The 23,414-nt window shown below is 42.1% G+C and overlaps 1 protein-coding gene across 2 annotated transcripts in view; it reads right to left on the minus strand.

Annotated features, from left to right (window-relative positions):
• VGLL3 (vestigial like family member 3) overlaps positions 1–22,056 on the minus strand; it is a 36,741-nt gene extending 14,685 nt beyond the window's left edge. Inside the window, exons 1-2 of one of the 2 annotated variants that reach the window (XM_039500206.1) lie at positions 21,592–22,056; positions 4,621–4,738 (exon numbers count right to left, since the gene is read on the minus strand). In XM_039500206.1, coding sequence (XP_039356140.1) covers positions 4,621–4,738; positions 21,592–21,708 — 235 coding nt within the window. In that variant the 5' untranslated portion in view covers positions 21,709–22,056. Of the gene's footprint in view, positions 1–4,620; positions 4,877–21,591 lie in introns of both variants that reach the window. The other variant, XM_039500205.1, reaches the window with a different exon arrangement.
• Positions 22,057–23,414: the final 1,358 nt, after the last annotated feature.

Raw genomic sequence — 23,414 nt, forward strand, 5'->3', positions numbered from 1 at the left:
CCTTTCAAAATTTTTATGAACTTCTCCTCCACAAAAAAGTCAGACCAAAACACCCCAGAATATCCTAGAGCCCAGTAGTCAGGGCTTTCACCTGTGAGGTGGGAGACACAGGGTCCAGTCCCTGCTCCCTATGATTTGGAGCACGGTCTTGAACCCACAGTCTTCCACATCTCAGATGAGTGCTGTGACCACCAGGATTTTGGCTATTCTGGGGCACATGTGTCTGTCTGTTTCCCTCTCTCATCCTGGACTTGAGAAATCTTCCCAATTAAAGTTTTGTCAAAACTGACCCTTTCCCACAAAAAAGGTTCTGTGGGTTCGGTTTCTATGAATTGGCATTTTTTGACACAAGAAGTTGGAAAATTCCCAACCAGCTCTAGTCCTGGAACATCTAGAAGTGCTGGAGAAGAAGTGAAGGGCATATGATGCCATAGATGTGACAGGTTCTTCCCACCCAGCACCGGATGTGTGAGGTCTGCATGCAGACAGTCTCCTCTGTACACTGATCTTTGGGAAGTAGTGTGATCACATACTTAAATGTTTATAGTTGGCTGGGAGGATAAGATGGCTGTTTACAAGTATTTAACTCTTCATCTTTCTTTGTAACTATGGGCTTCATCCTATTCCCATGCAAATCAATGGAAAAACTCCCATTAACTTTAATAGTGCAGGATGAACTCCTACTTTCTTCCAGCTCCCCAATCATTTTGGCTGTCTTCTGCTGAACTCCACCCATTTGTTGATGTCTTTCTGGCAAGATTGTCCTTGCGCATTATTTTCCTTTTCCCAGTGGTATTCAAAAATCCTCTCTCTTATCAACCGTGAATTTCATTAATGTGCTGTTTGTTCCTTCTTCCAGATCATTAATTAAGATGTCAAACATGATCAGGCCCAACACAGATCCCCGTGGTATCTCACTCACCCAACTTGATATGTCGCCATTTCTCACCACCCCTGGCTTACAGCCCTTCTGCCAATTTCAATACACATCACAAGATGATTTCAGTTACTTTTGTCTTAATTATATTTGTCTTCATCCGCTAATTTTGTAATCCTATCAAAACAAGCAATCTAGTTTGTCTGGCAAGATCTGCTCTTTATAAAACTCACACTGCTTTTTTGTTCATCCCTGTACAGACACATAATTTATGTACTTATTTAGCCCATGTTACTATCGTATATGAACACCTCACAATCTCCATTGCATTTTTAACCCTTCTGCCAGGTGGAGCCTGCAGCAAACAAGGCATGGTTTAATATCTAGGGGTTCCTTTTCAACAGCACAACACAAAACCGGCTCAAGCCCCGACCCAGTAACCTGGGAAAATTACACACCACCCATGATCACCTCTGAGAGGCGATATTTCCCCACTCGCAAGCACAGGGTCTGAGTGCTGAAAAGAAACTTTTAATGAAAGGAGGGAAGTCACCAGAAAATTAGGGAAAATACCACAAGCAGGATTCATAATCATAAAACGGTGAGCAGGACACCCACCCCAGCGTGCGTGGGGCAGTGCCTTCTGCCTTAGAATCATAGAATCATAGAATATCAGGGTTGGAAGGGACCTCAGGAGGTCATTTAGTCCAACCCTTGCTCAAAGCAGGACCAATTCCCAACTAAATCATCCCAGCCAGGGCTTTGTCAAGCCTGACCTTAAAAACCTCTAAGGAAGGAGATTCCACCACCTCCCTAGGTAACCCATTCCAGTGCTTCACCACTCTCTGAGTGAAAAAGTTTTTCCTAGTATCCAACCTAAACCTCCCCCACTGCAACTTGAGACCATTACTCCTTGTTCTGTCATCTGCTACCACTGATTACAGTCTAGATCCATCCTCTTTGGAACCTCCTTTCAGGTAGTTGAAAGCAGTTTTAAATCCCCCCTCATTCTTCTCTTCTGCAGACTAAACAATCCCAGTTGCCTCAGCCTCTCCTCATAAGTCATGTGTTCCAGCCCCCTAATCATTTTTGTTTCCCTCTGCTGGACTCTTTCCAATTTTTCCACATCCTTCTTGTAGTGTGGGGCCCAAAACTGGACACAGTACTCCAGATGAGGCCTCACCAATGTCGAATAGAGGGGAATGATCACATCCCTCGAACTGCTGGCAATGCCCCTACTTATACAGCCCAAAATGCCGTTAGCCTTCTTGGCAACAAGGGCACACTGTTGACTCATATCCAGCATCTCGTCCACTGTAACCCCTACGTCCTTTTCTGCAGAACTGCTTCCTAGCCATTCGGTCCCTAGTCTATAACAGTGAATGGGATTCTTCCATCCTAAGTGCAGGACTCTGCACTTATCATTGTTGAACCTCATCAGGTTTCCTTTGGCTTAGTCCTCTAATTTGTCTCAGTCCCTTTGTATCCTATCCCTACCCTCTAGCATATCTACCACTCCTCCAAGTTTAGTGTCATCTGCAAACTTGCTGAAAGTGCAGTCCACGGCATCCTCCAGATCATTAATGAAGATATTGAACAAAACTGGCCCCAGGACCGACGCTTGGGGCACTCCACTTGAAATCGGCTGCCAACTAGACATGGAGCCATTGATCACTACCCATTGAGCCCGCTGATCTAGCTAGCTTTCTAGCCACCTTATAGTCCAATCGTCCAGCCCATACTTCTTTAACTTGCTGGCAAGAATACAGTGGGAGACCATATCAAAAGCTTTGCTAAAGTCAAGGAATAACACATCCACTTCTTTCCCCTCATCCACAGATCCAGTTATCTCCTCATAGAAGGCAATTAGGTTAGTCAGGCATGACTTGCCCTTGGTGAATCCATGCTGACTGTTCCTGATCACTTTCCTCTCCTCTGAGTGCTTCAGAATTGATTCCTTGAGGACCTGCTCCATGATTTTTCCAGGGACTGAGGTGAGGCTGACTGGCCTGTAGTTCCCCGGATCCTCCTTCTTCCCTTTTTTAAAGATGGGCACTACATTAGCCTTTTTCCAGTCATCCGGGACCTCCCCCGTTCGCCATGAGTTTTCAAAGATAATGGCCAATGGCTCTGCAATCACATCCGCCAACTCCTTTAGCACCCTCGGATGCAGTGCATCCGGCCCCATGGACTTGTGCTCGTCCAGTTTTTCTAAATAGTCCCAAACCACTTCTTTCGCCACAGAGGGCTGGTCACCTTCTCCCCATACTGTGCTGCCCAGTGCAGCAGTCTGGGAGCTGACTTTGTTCATGAAGACAGAGGCAAAAAAATCATTGAGTACATTAGCTTTATGTTCATACCTTATGTTCTTGAGTTCTGCAACCAACAATTCCTTTTCTGAGCCCCTTTCTGCTCCCTCACCATACCCCACTCATAGTGGTTGTCCTTTGTCAGTGAGGACCCAGGGTGCAGAGGTCACGGTGCACCTGTGTGAGTTCACCTCGCACTTAGGGAAGAAGGCACCTTGCTTGCTGCATCATCTGAGCCCTGCCAGCCGCTCATCCCACTTCCATAGGAGGACTGCTTGCTGCTCTTGCTGGCTGACTGTCAGTTACCTTCTGCTGCCACCTGCCTCTCTGCTGTGACCTCTGCATATCAGTCTCTTAGTGATTGTCAGCTTTTAGCAGGCTGGGTATAAACACTGTCCCACCACAAGTGATATCAGTTCTCATTTAAGCACTTAAAATAACAAAGGTTCCTAATGGAGCCTATTTAGCTCTATCTTTGAACAGTGGGGAGAAACAGGTTAAACCAGACCAGGGACCCTTAGGAAGAGTCCACACCTCCTGGCTGGGACACCTGTCCCCTCCCCCTCTTATTTTCACAGGGGTCTGGCATTCAAGCCCTTGGCTTAACAAGGTCCTTTCAGCTGAGGATAACCCCCTCATTTGGGACAGGTTAAGCACAGTTCTGATACCTTTTATTCATATAATAAAGACAACATTGATAACAGCATTTCACTATCCCTGCATTCAGTACTGAAGTGATTTGTAACCCAACACTACCAAAGCTGATCCCTTTGAGCAACACCGGCTATCTGCTGGATATCTAAGCAGAGTAGGTGTGCTCATGTAAATACATTTTGCTCTTGAAGTCTCTCCCCCTCGCAGATAACTATCAGAGGAGAGTTCATTCACACTCTGCTTACATATTTATGATCACAACACAGCAGCATGAAAGCACTGTATATTATCTCCAATTTACAGATGGGGAACTGAGATACAGAGAGAACCAATGACCCTGCCGAGGGTCACACAGGAAGTCTGTGGCAGAGCAGGGAATTGAACCTGGGTCTCCTGAGTCCCTGGCTAGTGCCCTTTATCCTCTATGACCACATTTTTCAAACTTTGGGGCTTAAAGTTATGCCTTAGAGCTCACAGCAATTCCTTGTGAAGCCACATTAACTCCTTCTTGTTCCTCAAAGCCTTCAACTGCCCCACTGAATGCCAGGAGGAATTTGAAAAGTCTTTATCGTGTATATCTTTGATTCTTGCTCCCTGCCCATCAATTCCAGCCATTCACTCCCAAGAAATTCCTAGCTGCTTCCACCTACTCTGGAGCAAGGGTTAAAATCAGCAGGGATTAAATCAGCAAGATTCCAGCCATAACGCTGCATATGTTGTCGTAAAACGGATTGACTGCGTAAGCTAGACAGCATGTAGTCAAACTATTGCTTCCCTTACCTCTCCACAGGGGGCTTAGCCCTGCCTTGCTTTTTGAAAGGGCAGTTTCTGGGTTGAAGCTGCTGGCTTGGCTCAAAGCTCTTGAGAAGTGTTCATCCACTACTGACCCAATGTCTCCCTGGAAGTAAGTGAAAAGGACACAGCGAGAGTTAAGGTATTCCATCTCAGCGGGCTGGTCTTTCTCATCCTCCTCCTGTTTGCTGGGAAGGGTCACCTCCAGGGACTCTTGCATCTTGTTGTAAACAGCTAACTTCTTCTGGGATTAAAAACAAAACAAAACAAAACAAGAAGACGCATCACTAGTGGCAATTTATGGAAACACAACACCCAGTTTCCTTAAAGGAAATTACATATATTTAATATACACATTGCATAATGTCTTAAGGGTAAAGCTGGTAGGAAAAAAAAGAGGAACATTTTAATGAACGTGTTTAAAAAAAAAGTCAGTGTTTTTCATAGAAAGTTTTCAGAATTTTTCAACCAGCCCCACTTCAGAGTTTCCCGTTGCTCAAGCACTCATTAAAGTCCCAGTTCTCACAGGTACTGCGCAGCCGCCACTCCAAGTAAAGTTAATGGGAGTTGCATTACCTCAGCCCCTCTGAAAAAACAATCATAACATAGATGATAACAGGTGAATCCTGAAATCTTTATTCAGCTTCACTGCTATGAATAGGCCGCAAAGGCTGTAGATATGGACCCTAACTTTACAGAAGAGTTGGCCACACTGTATAATTTAAAACATTCACTTTAAATAGGTCACTTTAGAACAGATTTTGTCATCTCCATTCCCTATGAACACCACCTCACTCGACACATACTAGCACCATGGGATGCAATGGAACCTGTTGTAATAATTGGGCCAACAGCCTAATTGCAAGCTCAACTGTAAAAAGTATGTAAATGTTCATGATATGTCACAATAACCTCTAATAACAAATACTGATGGGAAAAGGTATGAAAGGGAGACAGATCAACTAAATTAGTCTGAACATAAAAGGCCTACTGATGTAACTCAATGACTGTGTTAAGATCATCCTTGGTAAACAGGAAAATGTAGGTCCGAAAAATCAGTGAACCAAAATTGGTGTGTCAGAAACTAGGCCTAACGGATGGACAAAATAATAAGGGATGGTCTTGTCCACCTGACACTCCCTTTTTGGGTCCCTAAAGAAAAAAAAACTCAGGGGACGGGGAGAAGAGGAAAGAACAGACAGAGGCTGCTGGAAAGGGCATCAGCATCATGGCTGCCACCCCATTGTTTCCCGGGATCCCAGAACTTTGTCATCCTGATCCCGAGACATGTCCTGTGCAAACCAGGCTGGGGCGAGGGATACAGATGACATCACCACCCTTACAAGCTCCAGTTGAACTCCAAATACCACCTGAGATGAAACAGGATTGGACTTTACAACAGCAGCTCCAGTCCAACTCAACTAACTTTTTCTCTTTTCCCAAGAAAGGACAGTTATTATCATCTTTGATATCATCTCAGAAACTGTCAAACCAGGGTTTTTTTCTTCTAAAACTCTCATCTAAAGCAAAAAGGAACAAAAAATGTTTTTAAATGAAAAGACTTACTTAAAATTTTATATTTCAAATGTTTTAACTGTTTTTCCTTCTTTCCTGTATCTTTAATAAAATGTTAAAATGGTGCGTTTGCCACAGTAGTAAGCAGGCAGAGGTCTCTGTCTCCCAAACCCCAGAACTTGTTTAACACTCTTTAACGTAAGACAGCAACTGGATTATGCTAACAGTTTTGGCTCATTTATTACATCTAAATTAATATACCATTTTTGGCGCCCACTGTGGGTCTTAAAGGGTTTACATACTCAGAAGCTGGCACCTTGGCAAACAAGCAATTTTATTCAAAGTTTAAAACCAAAGTTTGTTTTACAATTCTTAAATGTGTTGGGCTTCTTTGAGGTAAGCATGAAAGCAAAACATTAATGTTTTTGCCTTAAAAACAAAGAAAGAAAAAAGCATTGACAATGGTTTTAAAGTTATTATTTTAAAAAAAAAATCTTTAAAGAAATGCTTTGTTTCTTTTTTGTTTTGTTTTAAAGTTCATGGTTTCTGTAATTAGTAATTATTTTAAAGGTGTAATGAAAAAGTAAATTTTTAATAGAAGCAAAAAGTGGCAAAAAGAAAGTGTTTTAAACTGTTGAAGTTGCTAATGCAGACTTTTACTGAAATAACACTTTCAGTAACCCTCTCATTAACAAAATCCCAGCTTAGTTCAGGTCTGCTACTGCATTAGTTGTGAATTAAATCTCAAACCACAACTTAATAAGGTGTCAAAACATTTTGGGTGTTCTTGGCTTTAAGGATTTGGTTTTCCATTTTAGGCACCCCTAGAGGTAAAAATGTCTGAAACACAATAGTGTTTGATTTTTAAAATATGACAAATGAGTTGAACATAATAGTGCATGTTAAACTATACCATCCTAATGTATGTAAGACCAAGGTTCCTACCTTTAGCTGAAGGTATGCAGTATATCAGTGTCTGATTTATTCTGATTTCACTACAAAAATGTAAATAGTTATACCAATATGATTTTTCCATATTTGATAAAATACTGCCAAGCCAATTTAAGTTCATGTAATGTTAAGAAAATTTAAAGTTTCATTTTGTTTTGTTTATAACTGTGAGTTTATGAGCAAACTTCCGATTATGGGGAGAAATGGTTCATAAAGGAGATGGATTATATTGTGTTAACTGGGCCTAGAAATTCACTTTAATTGTGAGTTCAACTATGAAAAGTAAGTGAAAGTTCATAAGATGTCAAAATAATCTATAACTTTGGGAATTAACTATGGAAAATAAGAACATAAGAACAGCCATACTGGGTAAGACCAGAGGTCCATCTTGCCCAGTGGCCAATGTCAACTGCTTCAGAGGGAAAGAACAGAACAGGTAATCAAGTGATCCATCCCCTGTCACCCATTTCCAGCTTCTGGCAAACAGAGGCTAGGGACACCATTCCTTACCCATCCTGGATAATAGCCATTAATGGACTTAACCTCCATGTATTTATCCAGTTCTCTTTTAAACATTGTTATAGTCTTAGCCTTCACAACCTCCTCAGGCAAGGAGTTCCACAAGTTGACTGTGCGCTGTGTGAAGAAGAACTTCCTTTTATTTGTTTTAAACCTGCTGCCCATTAATTTCATTTGGTGGCCCCTAGTTATTGTATTATGGGAATAAGTAAATAACTTTTCCTTATCTACTTTCTCCACATCACTCATGATTTTATATACCTCTATCATCTCCCCCCTTAGTCTCCTCTTTTCCAAGCTGAAAAGTCCTAGCCTCTTTAATTTCTCCTCAGATGGGACCCAATCCAAAGCCCTAATCATTTTAGTTGCCCTTCTCTGAACCTTTTCTAGTGCCAGTATATCTTTTTTGAGATAAGGAGACCACATCTGTACGCAGTATTCAAGATGTGGGTGTACCATCGATTTATATAAGGGCAATAATATATTCTCTGTCTTATTCTCTATCCCCTTTTTAATGATTCCTAACATCCTGTTTGCATTTTTGACTGCTGCTGCACACTGCTTGGACGTCTTCAGAGAACTATCCATGATGACTCCAAGATCTTTTTCCTGTTTTGTTGTAGCTAAATTAGCCCCCATCGTATTGTATGTATAGTTGGGGTTATTTTTTCCAATGTGCATTACTTTACATTTATCCACATTAAATTTCATTTGCCATTTTGTTGCCCAATCACTTAGTTTTGTGAGATCTTTTTGAAGTTCTTCACAGTCTGCTTTGGTCTTAACTATCTTGAGCAGTTTAGTATCATCTTCAAACTTTGCTGCTTCACTGTTTACCCCTTTCTCCACATCATTTATGAATAAGTTGAATAGGATTGGTCCTAGGACTGACCCTTGGGGAACACCACTAGTTACCCCTCTCCATTCTGAAAATTTACCATTTATTCCTACCCTTTGTTCCCTGTCTTTTAACCAGTTCTCAATCCATGAAAGGACCTTCTCTTTTATCCCATGACAACTTAATTTACCTAAGAGCCTTTAGTGAGGGACCTTGTCAAAGGCTTTCTGGAAATCTAAGTACACTATGTCCACTGGATCCCCCTTGTCCACATGTTTGTTGACCCCTTCAAAGAACTCTAATAGATTAGTAAAACATGATTTCCCTTTACAGAAACCATGTTGACTTTTGCCCAACAGTTTATGTTCTTCTATGTGTCTGACAATTTTATTCTTACTATTGTTTCAACTAATTTGCCCGGTACCGATGTTAGACTTACTGGTCTGTAATTATCGGGATCACCTCTAGAGCCCTTTTTAAATATTGGCATTACATTAGCTATCTTCCAGTCACTGGGTACAGAAGCCGATTTAAAGGACAGGTTACAAACCATAGTTAATAGTTCCGCAACTTCATATTTGAGTTCTTTCAGAACTTTTGGGTGAATGCCATCTGGTCCCGGTGACTTGTTAATGTTAAGTTTATCAATTAATTCCAAAACCTCCTCTATGACAGTTCCTCAGATTTGTCACCTACAAAAGCTGGCTCAGGGTTGGGAAACTCCCTAACATACTCAGCCGTGAAGACTGAAGCAAAGAATCCATTTAGTTTCTCCGCAATGACTTTATCATCTTTAAGCGCTCCTTTTGTATCTCGATCATCCAGGGGCCCCACTGGTTGTTTAGCAGGCTTCCTGCTTCTGATGTACTTAAAAAAAATTATTACCTTTTGTGTTTTTGGCTAGCTGTTCTTCAGGCTCATCTTTGGCTTTTCTTATTACATTTTTACACTTAATTTGGCTGTGGCTGGCAGTTGGAAGCTGTGAGCTTCAAAGTAAGGTTTGAAAGCTAGAAAACTCTGTTAATTGGCTGAGCCTTAGTCAGTGGGTGGGGCTATCAAAAGGCCAGAGCTTTGTAAAGCAGTGCACAAACGACCAGGGAGCTTTGTGAACAGGGGCTGCTAACAGAGAATTTTGCAAGAGAGTTCTCCAGGTGAAGGAGGAGCAAATACAGCACCCTTGGGGTAAGTGGCTGTCTGTAGTGTATGTTTGTGTTTGCGGGTTACTTGCTGTGTGCTGAGCTTGTGTTTGTCTTCCTTTTGTTTGTTTTAAACCTGCTGCCTATTAATTTCATCTGGTGATCCCTAATTCTTGTGTTATGAAAAAGAGTGAATAATACGTCCTTATTTAGTTTCTTCACACCAGTCATGATTTTACAGACCTCTATTATATCCTCCCTTTCCAAGCTGAAAAGTCACAGTTTTATTAATCTCTCCTTATATGGAAGCTGTTCCATACCCCTAATCATATTTGTTGCTTGTTGTTAAAATAGGCCAAGTTGTTTTCAATAATGAATGTTATGAACAAGTGCAAGAAAATGAGACAGGGAAACTAAATTAGTCCAAACAAAAAAAGGCCTAATGATAGGATTCAAGAATTCTGTTGAGGTTGGACTCAATACACAAGATGATACGGGTCCAGAAATTAGTGGACTAATATTGGTGTGGCAGATATCAGCTCTAATTGGTGGACAAAAAATGAGGAGATGAATTATACCACCCACTTTTCCCCTTTATGGGGTTCTTAAGAGAGACTTTGAAAAAAAAAATCTACCTCATCCCATCCCAGCTCACATTCACCCAACTTCGCTTCCCAACTTGTCTCATAGAATCATAGAATATCAGGGTTGGAAGGGACCTCAGGAGGTCATCTAGTCCAACCCCCTGCTCAAAGCAGGACCAACCCCAACTAAATCATCCCAGCCAGGGCTTTGTCAAGCCTGACCTTAAAAACCTCTAAGGAAGGAGATTCCACCACCTCCACAGGTAACCCATTCCAGTGCTTCACCACCCTCCTAGTGAAAAAGTTTTCCCTAATATCCAACCTAAACCTCCCTCACTACAACCTGAGACCATTAGATCATAGATCATAGAATATCAGGATTGGAAGGTCATCTGCCACCACTGAGAACAGTCTAGATCCATCCTCTTTGGAACTCCCTTTCAGGTAGTTGAAAGCAGCTATCAAATCCCCCCTCATTCTTCTCTTCTGCAGACTAAACAACCCCAGTTCCCTCAGTCTCTCCTCATAAGTCATGTTTCCAGCCCCCTAATCATTTTTGTTTCCCTCTGCTGGACTCTTTCCAATTTTTCCACATCCTTCTTGTAGTGTGGGGCCCCAAACTGGACACAGTACTCCAGATGAGGCCTCACCAATGTCGAATAGAGGGGAACGATCACGTCCCTCGATCTGCTGGCAATGCCCCTACTTATACAGCCCAAAATGCCATTAGCCTTCTTGGCAACAAGGGCACACTGTTGACTCATATCCAGCTTCCCGTCCACTTTAACCTCTAGGTCCTTTTCTGCAGAATCATCCCAACTCATCTCAACTAACCTTCCTCCACCTCAAGACAGAGGGAGGAGACCAGATGGAAGGATTTCCTTCCCAAGAAGTAGGCCATCAGGCCTTGCTCTTGTTCAAGGAACTTTGTTTTTCACCTCTGAGTCCTGAGAGTCATCATATCATAATGACATCCAGTTCTCAGTCCATCAGTCAGGATACTGAATTGCCAGCACTGCAAAGGTACATGAAATCCTGTTCCCTCTCCCTTCCCTTTTGTGGTACTTTCTGCCTCACTGTTTTTTTCCCTCCTACCCTATCTCTCAATCTCTCAGCTTTTCACTGAATCCTGAAATCCTGAAATCAACTATTCTGCATGTATTACCACATACAGCCCTGTCTTGTCTGAGGAGAAAGGACCCAACCAGATAATATCCTTGACTGGCATGTGAGCCTGAGTCCAAGCAACAGGTGTCCTGGCTAATCTGAAAGACTAAAGCATCCATTCCTAACTGACCAGCCTCCCAGTGTTTCAGAAACATCAACAAAAACCGTATTTCCCACATCGATCTCTCTTCCACCTTTGACTGTTAATAACAGAAGTGAATATCCTTTCACACATCAGAATTGAGAGTAAAATTAACCCTTCCTTTTCATCAAAGAAAGCTGTTAATGAAAATGAGAGATGCTTGCATTTTGCCTCCAAAAGCAGAGACTTTAATAGGTTTTTGATTAAGTTTGTTTTGCGTAATCACTCAATTTCAGTTTCAATATAAATTTTTATTTTAATTTCTTGTGGGGGAGGAGTTGTTTGATCAATAAACTCCCAACTTTCGAATGAATGCTTCTGGGTGTTTGCCAAGAAACGGAGTAAACCAGGACCTCTGTAGAAAAACCCTGAAACTATGTATCCCTGTTTTAATGTTCCACAGTAACAGAGTTCATAACTCCTTTGGCCCCTGAGATAATTCATAGACCACTTACAGAGTGACATACTACTACACGTAAATAAAAGTGGCAGAATCTGACCCTTTTTGAGACGTTTCATAGCACAAAGTAATGCCACTGATAGTAGAAAAAAAGAGTTTTCTCACTTAAGCCTGTGTTGCATTTTTCCTTTTACATAACAATTTGTAAAACAAATTTTGGAAGAAAAAAAACATTGACAAACCCCCAAACAATATATATAGAAACTTTAACAACAACAAAAAGTCAGAAGCCTGTGAACAACTATTCCCAACTCTTTGCTCCCTCAAATCAAACCAAAATGTCAAAATAAATTTGTGTGAAGACCAATTTTGCATGGAACATATTTTTCAGATGTTCCAGTTTACAACAGTTTTCACAGAAAGTAAGCTCACCACAACCAATAGGCTGCAACGGCAACAGCTCACAGCCAGCCAGCCATTTAAACAACCAACTCTACACACAGACAAGATTCAGCCACACAGACATGACTGAAGTACACATGCATCAGTACTCAGTAGCTTCTTTTAAAAAGTAGAGTTTGACCCATCCATTATGATTTGCTTGGCAACATCTTAGTGCCATCAATATCTCCTCGTGGTTATGGCTCTCACCTTTTCCTACAAATGTATTATTTATATAGCAAATTTTGGTTCCTAGATAGTTTATGAACTTCCTTCTACAGAAGCGCATACTAAATTGATTTTAATATTTTATATAATCGGAAGCTCTATTGCAATCTGGTAAATTACAGAATCAGTTACAGTTGGAATATTTAAAAAGACAGCGTTTAATTACTGTGAAATGAAGTAGAAACACAAGTATTACTTACCAGTGATTACTAGAAAATGCATATTATTTAAATCAATTCACTACAATCATCATACTCCAAATACTGCAAATGGACCTAACAAACCTATAAGCTTGACATCCACAATTTTAGTAGGGAGTCAACATACTGCAGAACCTAGTCTTGGATTGTACTATTAAGGTAATAGTTTAGTTGACTGAACACTGCAACAATGAAGTAATCTTTCAAATTCTGATGACGTTACACAAAATTCTGTGATGGATATAATAACTATAGGTCACTTTATTTTATTTGTGATTCAGACGATCCTAAATGACTTTTGGAAATTCAATTCAAGCTAATAGAGGGCAAGTCTCACTGAGCAATCGCTTTGTGGAATATTGTTTATTTAGACATATGGTTAGAGGAACTCACATTTTATACCAAGCCCCTTCCACATTACACACAAACTGGGGGAGGAAAGACAAATGTGCAGAGAATAAAAGCAAAACGCTGAATGGTTTCACTTTAAAAGTGAACACTTTACTTTAGAAATGAAAACATAGCTAGCTAGCTGTGTATTAAATTATGTCAGGCAAATTTTTTTGAATGGAGGAGTTTTGGGTGATGAGAACATAGTATATGTTATTAATATGTTTTAAAAAATTGTATTAACACAAAATTTCATAACATGATGTTCTCCTAAGGTCCGATCTTGCAATTCTTACTCAGGCAGGGCCGGCGCAATCCATTAGGCGACTGCCTAACATTTGGGGGGCAGCGACTGCGGCGGCCAGATCTTCGGCTGCCCCGGTCGTCGGTGGTATTTCGGGGGCGGGACCTTCCGCCGCCTCTGTCGGGGGCAGTATTTTGGGGGCAGGACCTTCTGCCACCTAGGGTGCCAAAAAAGCTGGCGGCGCTCCTGTACCCAGGCAAGACTTCCAATGAAGTTAATATTTTCGTCTTTGCAAGCACTGAAGGTTCAGGCCTTAATACACTATATAGGATTATAGAATTTACAATATATAATACATATCTTGTACTTCATATATGTGACAGTGCCATAACATTACACAAACTCTAGATGTGCAGACAAACCCCATTAAAACCCCATTAAAAACCAGGCCAGAAGTGTGAGAGTTTTTATTGTTTCTGTTTTAAACCAAGAGAGAAAGTTTTATAGGTGTCTAATAGATATTGATATATTAGAGTCTATCTCAGACCCGAGGCCAGGAGTAGTCACGAGGGAGACTGCAGGCCAAATCCAGACCACCAGATACTTTTGAACGGACTCTGAAATCTTTTTATTTACTTATTATTATCACTATTGAGATTTTTTTAATTATTATTATTTTCTCTGGAGTCTGGACTTTGACTATACCTTGACCATGAAATTTGGACTTTGACAAAAAATAATTGACTACCCCTGCCTGAGGCTATATGCCAGACCTTAATAAAGTATGTATAGAGCACTGTAGAAGTTGATATATATCATGGATATATCACATATATTTACACTGCAAATATATGAATACATATGCATGCACACAATTATTTAGACACACGCTGTTTAATATAGCCCCTGGATTGACTTAGTTATCCAGAAGGAAGTCTTTCAATGTTCCTATAAAGAGACTGGAGTTCAGGAAATTAAAACTTATCTCCAGAGTTGCTTCTTTGTGCAGGAATGTTCTGCTTACCACAGTCTATGAATCTGATTTATTTTCCATTTCAATCTTCCTCTCTCCCCAACCCCCTCTAGTCCACGAGTGGAACTATTACAAGTTATTCTAAGCAGTTGTTTGACTGGTTTTAGAAAACACTGAATCTTTGGTATTTTTCCTCTCTTTTTAAGTCCGTAGTGCTGATTATTGACAAGTGTAAGCTTTTGGGCACAGATTGATGTGAAATGACTGACAGTCACCATTGATGACTCTTGCAAAGATAAGAATAAGAGCTCTATGTTAAAATAAAATTTTCAGGATCTATGAATGATTCTGTTTACTATTATGAAAAGACTATTGAACAGGTTGTTGTGGTATAAAATTGCATATGTCTTTTAAAAAACAAGTGGAAAGCTCTGACAATCAAAATGCCAGTTATAGTCAATCCTCTCTTCACTAAATACAGCATTCTATTGAATAAGAATCTCTAATGAGATCACTTAATGGTGACGTAATATCTCCCTTCTCAGAGGATATTTCCTTTAACTGAAATCAAATTGTTCTCTTCCCCTTTAAACTTCTCTACCTGCCTGCTAACTGGTGAGCTGCTTCTGTGGATATGAGTAGAGATCTCTTTGTGAGCATTTATGTTTGCATCAGTGCTATTTGAAATAGATGCAAGATTCTTGACCATTGGCTGAATTTATCTACCCATATTTTTGCTTGTGTTGGTTAAGCTGCTGCTAACCACAATCTGTGCTAACCCAGTTTCACTTGCACATTTGTCATATCATGAGTTCTGCCGTGTATTTAAGCAGCTGCAGATTGCACAATATGATCAGTGAAGTCAAAGACTGCTAGTCTTCTCTTTTAGCTAGAGCCAAAAGTACGGCATTGTATGTGGAGTAATATGTATCGGATCCCATCCCACACAACACACTTCCCAATTATGTCCAGGTCTCTGCACTAGTCATGACATCCTCCTTTCCATTTCCTTACCTCCTCTAGCTTGTAAGCCTTCCTATCTGTTTTGATGCTTTATAGTCTCTGGAAACCTGTGTCTCTACATGGGCCAGAAGGTAGAAGAATTAAAGCTCAGTTTAGCACATAAGGAACAAGGGCAGCCAATAAGGGAATTCCGTCTCGGCAGCAGCCTGCTATTAAGATTAGGTCATAGACAAGGAATCCAGCATGGCATTTAAGGTAGTGGGTCAAATCATGTTCATGTGCCATTGGATCTCTGGACAAGTACAGCTTTACAAAGAAGGCTGAATAAACCAAAAGCCACCATTATTTTGACATCTATTCAAGCAGGCCCATCCTACGGGGTTCTTGATTTTTAGATCCTATTATGTCTAGTTTAAAAAAAAAGTCCATAGCAAATCATTAGGGACAAGTGCGCCTTAAAAATACGAAGGTTCAGGTTGAATAAGCATTCAGAGTTTTGGATAAATATATACACTGATCAAATCAAACTGAAATGGCTAAACTTTCTATTGCTGTAAATGGATAGAAAATCTTGTGCAACAAGACTGAGAAAATAGCACATTGAAAGAAAAAGCCTGTCACTCTAGTAAAAGCCACCAAAAAGGAATTTTAGTAGCAAACTGTGGCACATCTCTGTGTAAATGAGGCTCCTCTACATAAATTAGAAAGCATTTAACAAAAAAAAAGAAAAAGAAAAAGAGGACATCCTTAAATAATCAGATGCTAACTAGCTAGCTAAATTCCTTCAAGCAGCTCTGGACTACAAGTTAGTACTTGCAGGGTGCTTTGAAAACATAAGGTGCTAATTGTTATAATTACAAATGAATAAGTACAGAGATGAGCATATGCAGAATAGTTCTGCACAGCAAAGTTAGGGTAATTTTTTTCACCTGGACCTTTGGATTATCAGTTACAGTGCAGAGGAAAGGGAACTGAGGATGGCACAGTTAAAACGACCCTTTGTTAAATAGTGTGTTGGGCTGGTGGCCATATAGTTTAATAAACTATTTCCATGGAAAGATGTAGATATCTGAATTAAACAATATCTACTTGGGGTTAATAAAGTTTCCACAGGGACACTGGGTGGGTCAGCAGATTGGGAATGGGATACTGAGCCTCTCTTCTTTAGGTCACTATCTTAAATCTGGTTTGAGATGGAATGAATGGAAGTAGGTATTATCTGACTGTATGTTGGTGGCCCATGTGAAATGGAGAGGCTACAAATTTAGATCTCACTCCTGTTCCAATATAAACCAGTCATGGCCCACTCAACTATTGCCACCCTGGTTGGCAATCTCAGGACAGGGAGTGGAAGAGAAAGAAACCACCAAGTCAGAGGATGAGAATAAAAGGGGGCATATACTTGTTAAGTATAATTATTTATATTGAGTAGACTTGGCAAGAAATTCATACTAGCAAGAATAGCAGGAATACAGCATGCCCGCCCATACATACTGATGCTAATGGGATTGCATGGGGTGTAAATTATGGCAGGATTTGGCCAACTATATCTATAATATGAACTTGAAGGATGCTTTTAAAGATGAGCCTTATGGGTTGACCAAAAGCCCAATGAAGTTAATGGAAAGGCTCCCATTGGACTTGAATCAGATCCTGAGGAAGCATTTTGATAAAAATTAGAAGACGGATTTTAATAACTTGAATATTGTGGAATTCTATAAGCATGGGTCCTGACTGCACATCAATAGGAGCAGTATATCCCTAGTATAACACTATCACACATATACAGGTACAGTGTACTTTTCAACTCTTTGGTACTTTGGCAGGCGGATAAAAGGAAAACTCAATATGCAGGTGGATGCTTAATCCAGGGTTGCGCCTCATTTTCACTTGTCCAACCTGGCACTTTGTGTGTGCATGCGTGTACACATGCATATCCCATCTATTTTATTGGACAAACGCCCTGGGCTTCAGCATTCTTACAGATCTAGGTGAAATTAAAAAATAAAACCCAAGAGTGTTAGGACCCAACTCCCACTGAATATGAACGGGTGTTGGGTCCTAATCCCCGTAAACCCTTTTTAAAATCCCATGCTAAATTAGTTTGCCATTAAGGGATTTTTTGGCTACAGAATTGTGAAAAGCCAAGGCTCCAGAAATTCTGCATTGATTTTAGGGCACGCAGAATTACAGACAGAGAAATAAAAGGGCAGAGGGGTTGCTCTTAAAGGAGTAAAAAAAAATCTACCAAGACTTCACTTCTGCATGCAACAAGTATTTGATATTCCATCATTTTAAATCATGTGATTACTTTAAAAGAAGATGCCGTTGCATTCTTATCCCATTTTTAAAAAAATTATCTTCAAAACCCTTTCACGGGGCTGATGTGACAACAGTTAGTTGCATGCCAAAAGCACACTTGCCAACACACCTAGATAGTACCAATAAAAGTAAGTGAGGGTTATCTTTCCAAATAGTTATTATGGGCTAGATCTTCAGCTTGTGTAAAACAGATTAGGTCCTCTAGCTGAGGAACTAGCTTGGTCTAAAAAAAGATGCAAGCCAGATAGCAAAAGCAAGAATAGAAACTTTTGTATCCAACACAAAAAATCCTTCAAGATGCCTAAACTTCAGCAAAAGGAACACACCACCAAATCCCTGTAAAGAGTCTGAAACTCTAAGGCCAAAAGGAATCCACTACAGATTAGTCTTCTTTATCATAAAATGGATTTTTTTCCAATTGAGCACCAACACACAACAACAGTTGTGTAATGACATTGGAAAAGGCAGGTTGAGTTCTTGGAAATGTCAAGGATGAGCTCCACCTCATTAGCTTTGATACAGAGTTTTGTTTTTAAGATGTCCCATGAATGCACGTTTTGAAAAAAAAGACTCAATTCTGGTAAAGAAGAAAATTCTTTAAAATAGTTCTTATCTTTACCAAGCACTTAGAAGAGCATAACATGGGGAACACAAAAAAAGGAATAAAAACCCAGTGACAGTTACATTTATAAAGCATTAAAGAGTGTCAGGCACCCAACTACTTGATGGGGTGAATATCCCTGGCAATCTAATTTTGAAGAAACCTGTCTGTTTTGTGCAGTGTGGAATACTGTCTGAAAAACAATGTATTCCATTGTGATTGTACAGATGGAAGAGGAACCTATTATATAGTTTTTGTGTTTTATTTTTAAGTGTTGGATTTCAGGGCATTACAACATAAATTTATAAACCGCTCCAAACTTCACAGCTGTTAGAACATCCAAAATTCCCAGTTCAGTGAGCTATTGAACTGCTCCACTTTCTAGTCCTACAGCCTGAATTTCAACAGTTCATAAAGAAACCTCTTATTCCAACAGAAGCAGTGTGAACTATTTAAGAATAGCTAGTGCAAATGGGATGAACTGATTAAAAACAAATCATTGATGTGACTTTTATAATAACAGCATTTTTTTTATTTGCAGTAACCCATAAATTGTATTGGTTCAACTCCATGTCCTCTCATCTTGTATATTTAACACAATCCCTTTTATTGTTAAAGCAGTAAAATAACTTGACCCAACAACAATTCTCTTTATTAATAAAATAAGTTTACTAGCAACTAAGCTTTCACTGTGGTGCTTCTGGGACAATTACTTGGTGGAACTTATAGTGGATGAGTAAACATCATACTCATGTTTAAAACCTCGGTTATCCTTAAATGCAGAATGCAAGCTCATTTTCCTCTCTGTCATGTGAAGACAATCACAATCTAAAGCGTGCAGCAGCAGGAATAGCCACATCAAACTGTAGTTTAGTTAAAGCTAATGACTGTTTAATGCATTTCCTTACAAAAAGTACTGTGTACATTATATCAAAAGCCTAAGAACAATGTAACCAAATCAGACAAAACCTAAAACTTCATTTTCAACCCTAATTGTATGTTTTTAGGTCTTCCAGTCAAATGGAGCATTTTTATTTTCACTATATATTTTTAAAGTTAACAAGTACGCTTATGGACATTAAGAAAAACTTTAAAAACTAAAATTCCCAGACAAGTTAGAGCCTTCCGTTCTGCAAGCTCTGACCTAGATTTGAAAAATCAATCTGAAAGCATGTTGCAATGGATAAAAACACCAAACTTTCCTATTGCCCGTGAACAACATGAGCAACCTGGAAAAGTCAGCTTTCATATCATTTCTGCAAAAACTGTCTCTCACCCACACAACAATGAATAAAAAGGAAACAATAACATCCAGTAGGAATTTTAATGTTTTCGTCCATATTTGTGTCTCCCAGGCAAGTTGATATTAGGGGTCACTTCCCATGTACGGAGAAAACAATCTTCATGGATAATAATGATAAAACCTTATGGAATGCAGCAACAACCAAAAAATGTATTCTCAGATGACTACATTAGGGCCAAGTCAATATTAGTCCTTCACCCACACACTGCATAGTCTAAAAATGCTGTCAGCCTGATAAGAATTTCCTGATTCAGATCACCAAGTTCAAATGTAAAATTGTTTTAGCTGATATTCCAAAAGAGCAACATTTTATAGACTTGAACAGCTAAACCAGTTGAAAGCTGCACTGCAGAGTAAAGCTAAGTGGGCATACAATTACATGCCTTTTTGTAAGCAAAATACATATTCAGAAAACAGGATGCTTCATATGAAATAGTCTGTCCTATTCCTTCGACATCCTCAGCTATGTCTCTGGATTCAGGTGGCTGAGTATATATAGTATATGTGGTAGTTCTGATCACAATGAAGATTTGACAACTATCAAATGCAAGTAGCCATTGACATTAATACACAAAATACTTTATTTAAAGCAGCAGACTTTATGTGGGATGGGGGTTACTAGGGTGTGCCTGGAAACGAGAACAAGGGGTAAATATTGGCTTCCTCCCCTTTAAAATGAAACAACTTTTCAGGCTTAAAAACCGCCTCACTAGCTCCTAAGACATGTTTCTTTGAAACACACCTGCCCAGTGCTTAATTTGTGTCAGGATTTGCCAGGACGGAGCCCCGACACCTCTGGGCTTGCCCCCTCAGTCATGAAAGTAAAAACAAAATTGTTTTGCTTGAGCCCAGGCACCTCTTTCATTAAAAATTAAGCGCTGCACCTACTTCGCCCCCGCCCCCAAATGTTACACCCCAGATCTTCTGGAGAGAGACTTAAACGTCTCCGCTTGTTGTTATGTATATTTCACACGTTGATATCTATGAGTGCCAAGTACATTCCCTGGGACTGGTGAAAAAACTGCCAGCTAACTCACTCCTGCTCTCAAAGCCAGGGCAGCCTGCTGAGACTCTCTCACCAACCCGGAGGCTAGCGAGTCCCTTTCCTTTCCAGATGTCCCCGATGTGGCCACTATCAGCACACGGGCTCGGTTCGAAAGGTCTCCGTACGCAACGCTGCCTCGGTCCCCCCGGACACAGCCCAAACCCAAGGATCAGAGGGAAACTCACCCCAGGAGCCTGGTCCCTGCCGCTTCCTCGCTCCTGGTTGTCATCGCAGGTTGGCAACTTCCCCTCCGTGAACTGACAGCAGGATGTGGGGAAGCGCCCCCCGCTCCCACCCCCCGGGGCTTGGAGAGCTGCCCGCTGCGGGGATGGCAGACCCCGCTCGCTCATCTCTCAGCACAGCACCCATCCCGGAGTCCGCCCAGCCGCGCTCCCTGGCCGGCGGAGGGGCTGGTCCTTTGCCAGGTGCCCCGCGCGAGGGAAAGTGACTCCAGAGGAATAACACAGGGAGTGGGGGCGCACGGGACTGCAGAGACCAGCCTGGCAGCCAAGCGGTGCCACACAGGAACTGACCAGCCACAGGCACAGGCGGGGCAGGGAGACCCCCTCCATACACCGACACCTTGTGCAGGGACGAGCTATACAAACAGCTGTAGGCGCTGCTTTGCCTCGGCCCCTTCAGGCAGGTGGGGCTATGCAAGGACGTCCGGAGCGAGGTGCAGTGACAGTGCCCGCCCAGAGAGTGCCCCTCTCAACCTGCCTTTGGTTTAGGGTGACCAGACAGCAAGCGTGAAAAATCGGGAAGGGTGTGGGGGTAATCGGAGTCTACATAAGACAAAGCCCCAAGTATCGGGACTGTCCCTATAAAATGGGGACATCTGGTCACCCTACTTTGGTTGCATTCCCCCAACAGAGAGATCTCGCGTCACCCCGGCTCCTGCTCCCACCCGCACCTCGCCGGCGCTTCCCGACCCAAGCCCGGGTGAACGCCGCCCGCCCTTCGCTCGGCCCCAGCCCCCGTGGAGACGGCGGCTCACCTGCTGGCTGGGCGCAGGAGGGGGGCAATACGCGGCTGCCGCCACCGGGCTTGGCAGATACTGGGGCGCCCCACACGCCGCCTGGGAATGGTGCATCACCACGTCCGAGCAGCTCATGGCAGCGGCCGCGGGGGCAGGGGAGCCGCCAGCGCGCTGCAGCTACTCCCTGCGCCGCTGCCCTGCGCGGCCCCCTGCCGCTGCTGCTGCGGGGCGCTGGGCTGGGCTCTCCCCTGGCAGGCGGCCGGCCAGAAGCGCTGAGCTCTGCAGAGAGGACGGAGGCGGCGGAGCCCTCATCTTCAGGAGCCCCCTGGGTCCCGCTCCGACACTTATATAGGAGCCCGGCGGCGGGGCAGCTGGGGCAGCGGCGGAGCAGGGCGCATAGCGGCGATGGCAGCAGCGGCGCAGCCCCGGGGAGGCGGAGTGGGGCACAGCGCCGCAGCCGCTTATTACCATACACACAATGAGCAGCCCCAGGCTCTGCCAATGGCCAGCGCCCAGAGCAGGAGGGGGGGGGAGAAGGAACCAAAGTCCCGAAACTCCGCCCCGCTGCCTCCGGATTGGATCCAAGTTTGCTTCTGGACAGCTGGGCTGGAAGCTGAGTGGACCAGAAAGGGGGCGTGTCGTCGGAGAGTGTGACCGGCCCCCTCTTCAGTTTGTGGTCCTGTTAGATGCTGGGTACCTTTGCGGCCGCGAAAGCCTGAGAGACACCACCAGAGGATGGCAGTGGCATCTGGAGGAGGATTGGAGCTAGCTGAAAGAAGTCCTGCAGAGAGAAGCTACCAGTGGAGCTGCACCTTGGTAGTCAGGTGCTGGGTGCTGTCTGCCTTTTGCATGAACGTGATTTCTTAAAGGGAGGTCCAAGGATGTAATATCTTAGCAAAGTACTTTTACCGTGACTCCCCTGAAAAGTTTGGGCCCCATTCTTCCATGAGCTCATTTCCCTCTGTTTCCACTAGCAGCCAGTTCAGATGAGAGCATTGCCTCTCTCTCTCTCTCTCTCTCTTAAAAAGTGAAGAGAAACCTCATAATTCACCACCTTGGTGGTCCATCAAAAATTGGTTGCCTAGTAGAAGTGGGACAAGTGATCTTTAAATAAGTGAAGCTAAATTGCACTGGAAGCCTTTAGAATACTTTAAAGTAGTGTGAGGCATAAGGTAGCCAGATAAATATGTCCCATAGTCTAGGTTTCATTGTAGAGTATTTGCTTTACTGCATTTTCTTTTTACATTAACCTTTGTTCTAATTGCACTTGTTATTCTTGGGGGGGCGGATTGGGGAGGGGTAGAAGAGGGAAAACTTTGAAGGGTTTCTTTTAGTTTCATAGCCATGTGTACATAGGCTCCTCCAGAAGTGCTGGAATAATTTTTAGTGTGTGATGTTGGGGAGCAGGGGTGGGATTTTTTTAAATGCCTCAGTATAACACACTCTAAAATCCTTTGGGACTAGGGAAGAAACTTTTTAAACTGCCTGAAAATGAATCCAGAATGAGTGAGACTCCCTTAGGCTGAACAGGAGTTGTCAGGCCATAGATGTATCTGCCAGACAGAGAACAAGGTAAGGAGTAACTAAGATGCACTGAGTTATTGTTCTTTGCTGTGCCCACAAATGATAATGTCCCCGATGCTGCAAACACTTACATATGTGCTTACATTTATGCATGAGTAGTCCCATTCAGTTCTTATCACTTGTCTGCAATGAGACTATTCGCATGGACAAAAGTTAGCATGTGCATAAAAGTGTTTGCAGGACTGGGGTCACCATACTCAGATCCTGGTTCATAGGTATCATGGAAATTTTCTCAAGTGAGATTTGACTTTTATTTT

This window comes from Mauremys reevesii, linkage group 1 (genome assembly GCF_016161935.1).
Source record: "Mauremys reevesii isolate NIE-2019 linkage group 1, ASM1616193v1, whole genome shotgun sequence".
Classification (NCBI taxonomy): Eukaryota; Metazoa; Chordata; order Testudines; family Geoemydidae; genus Mauremys; species Mauremys reevesii.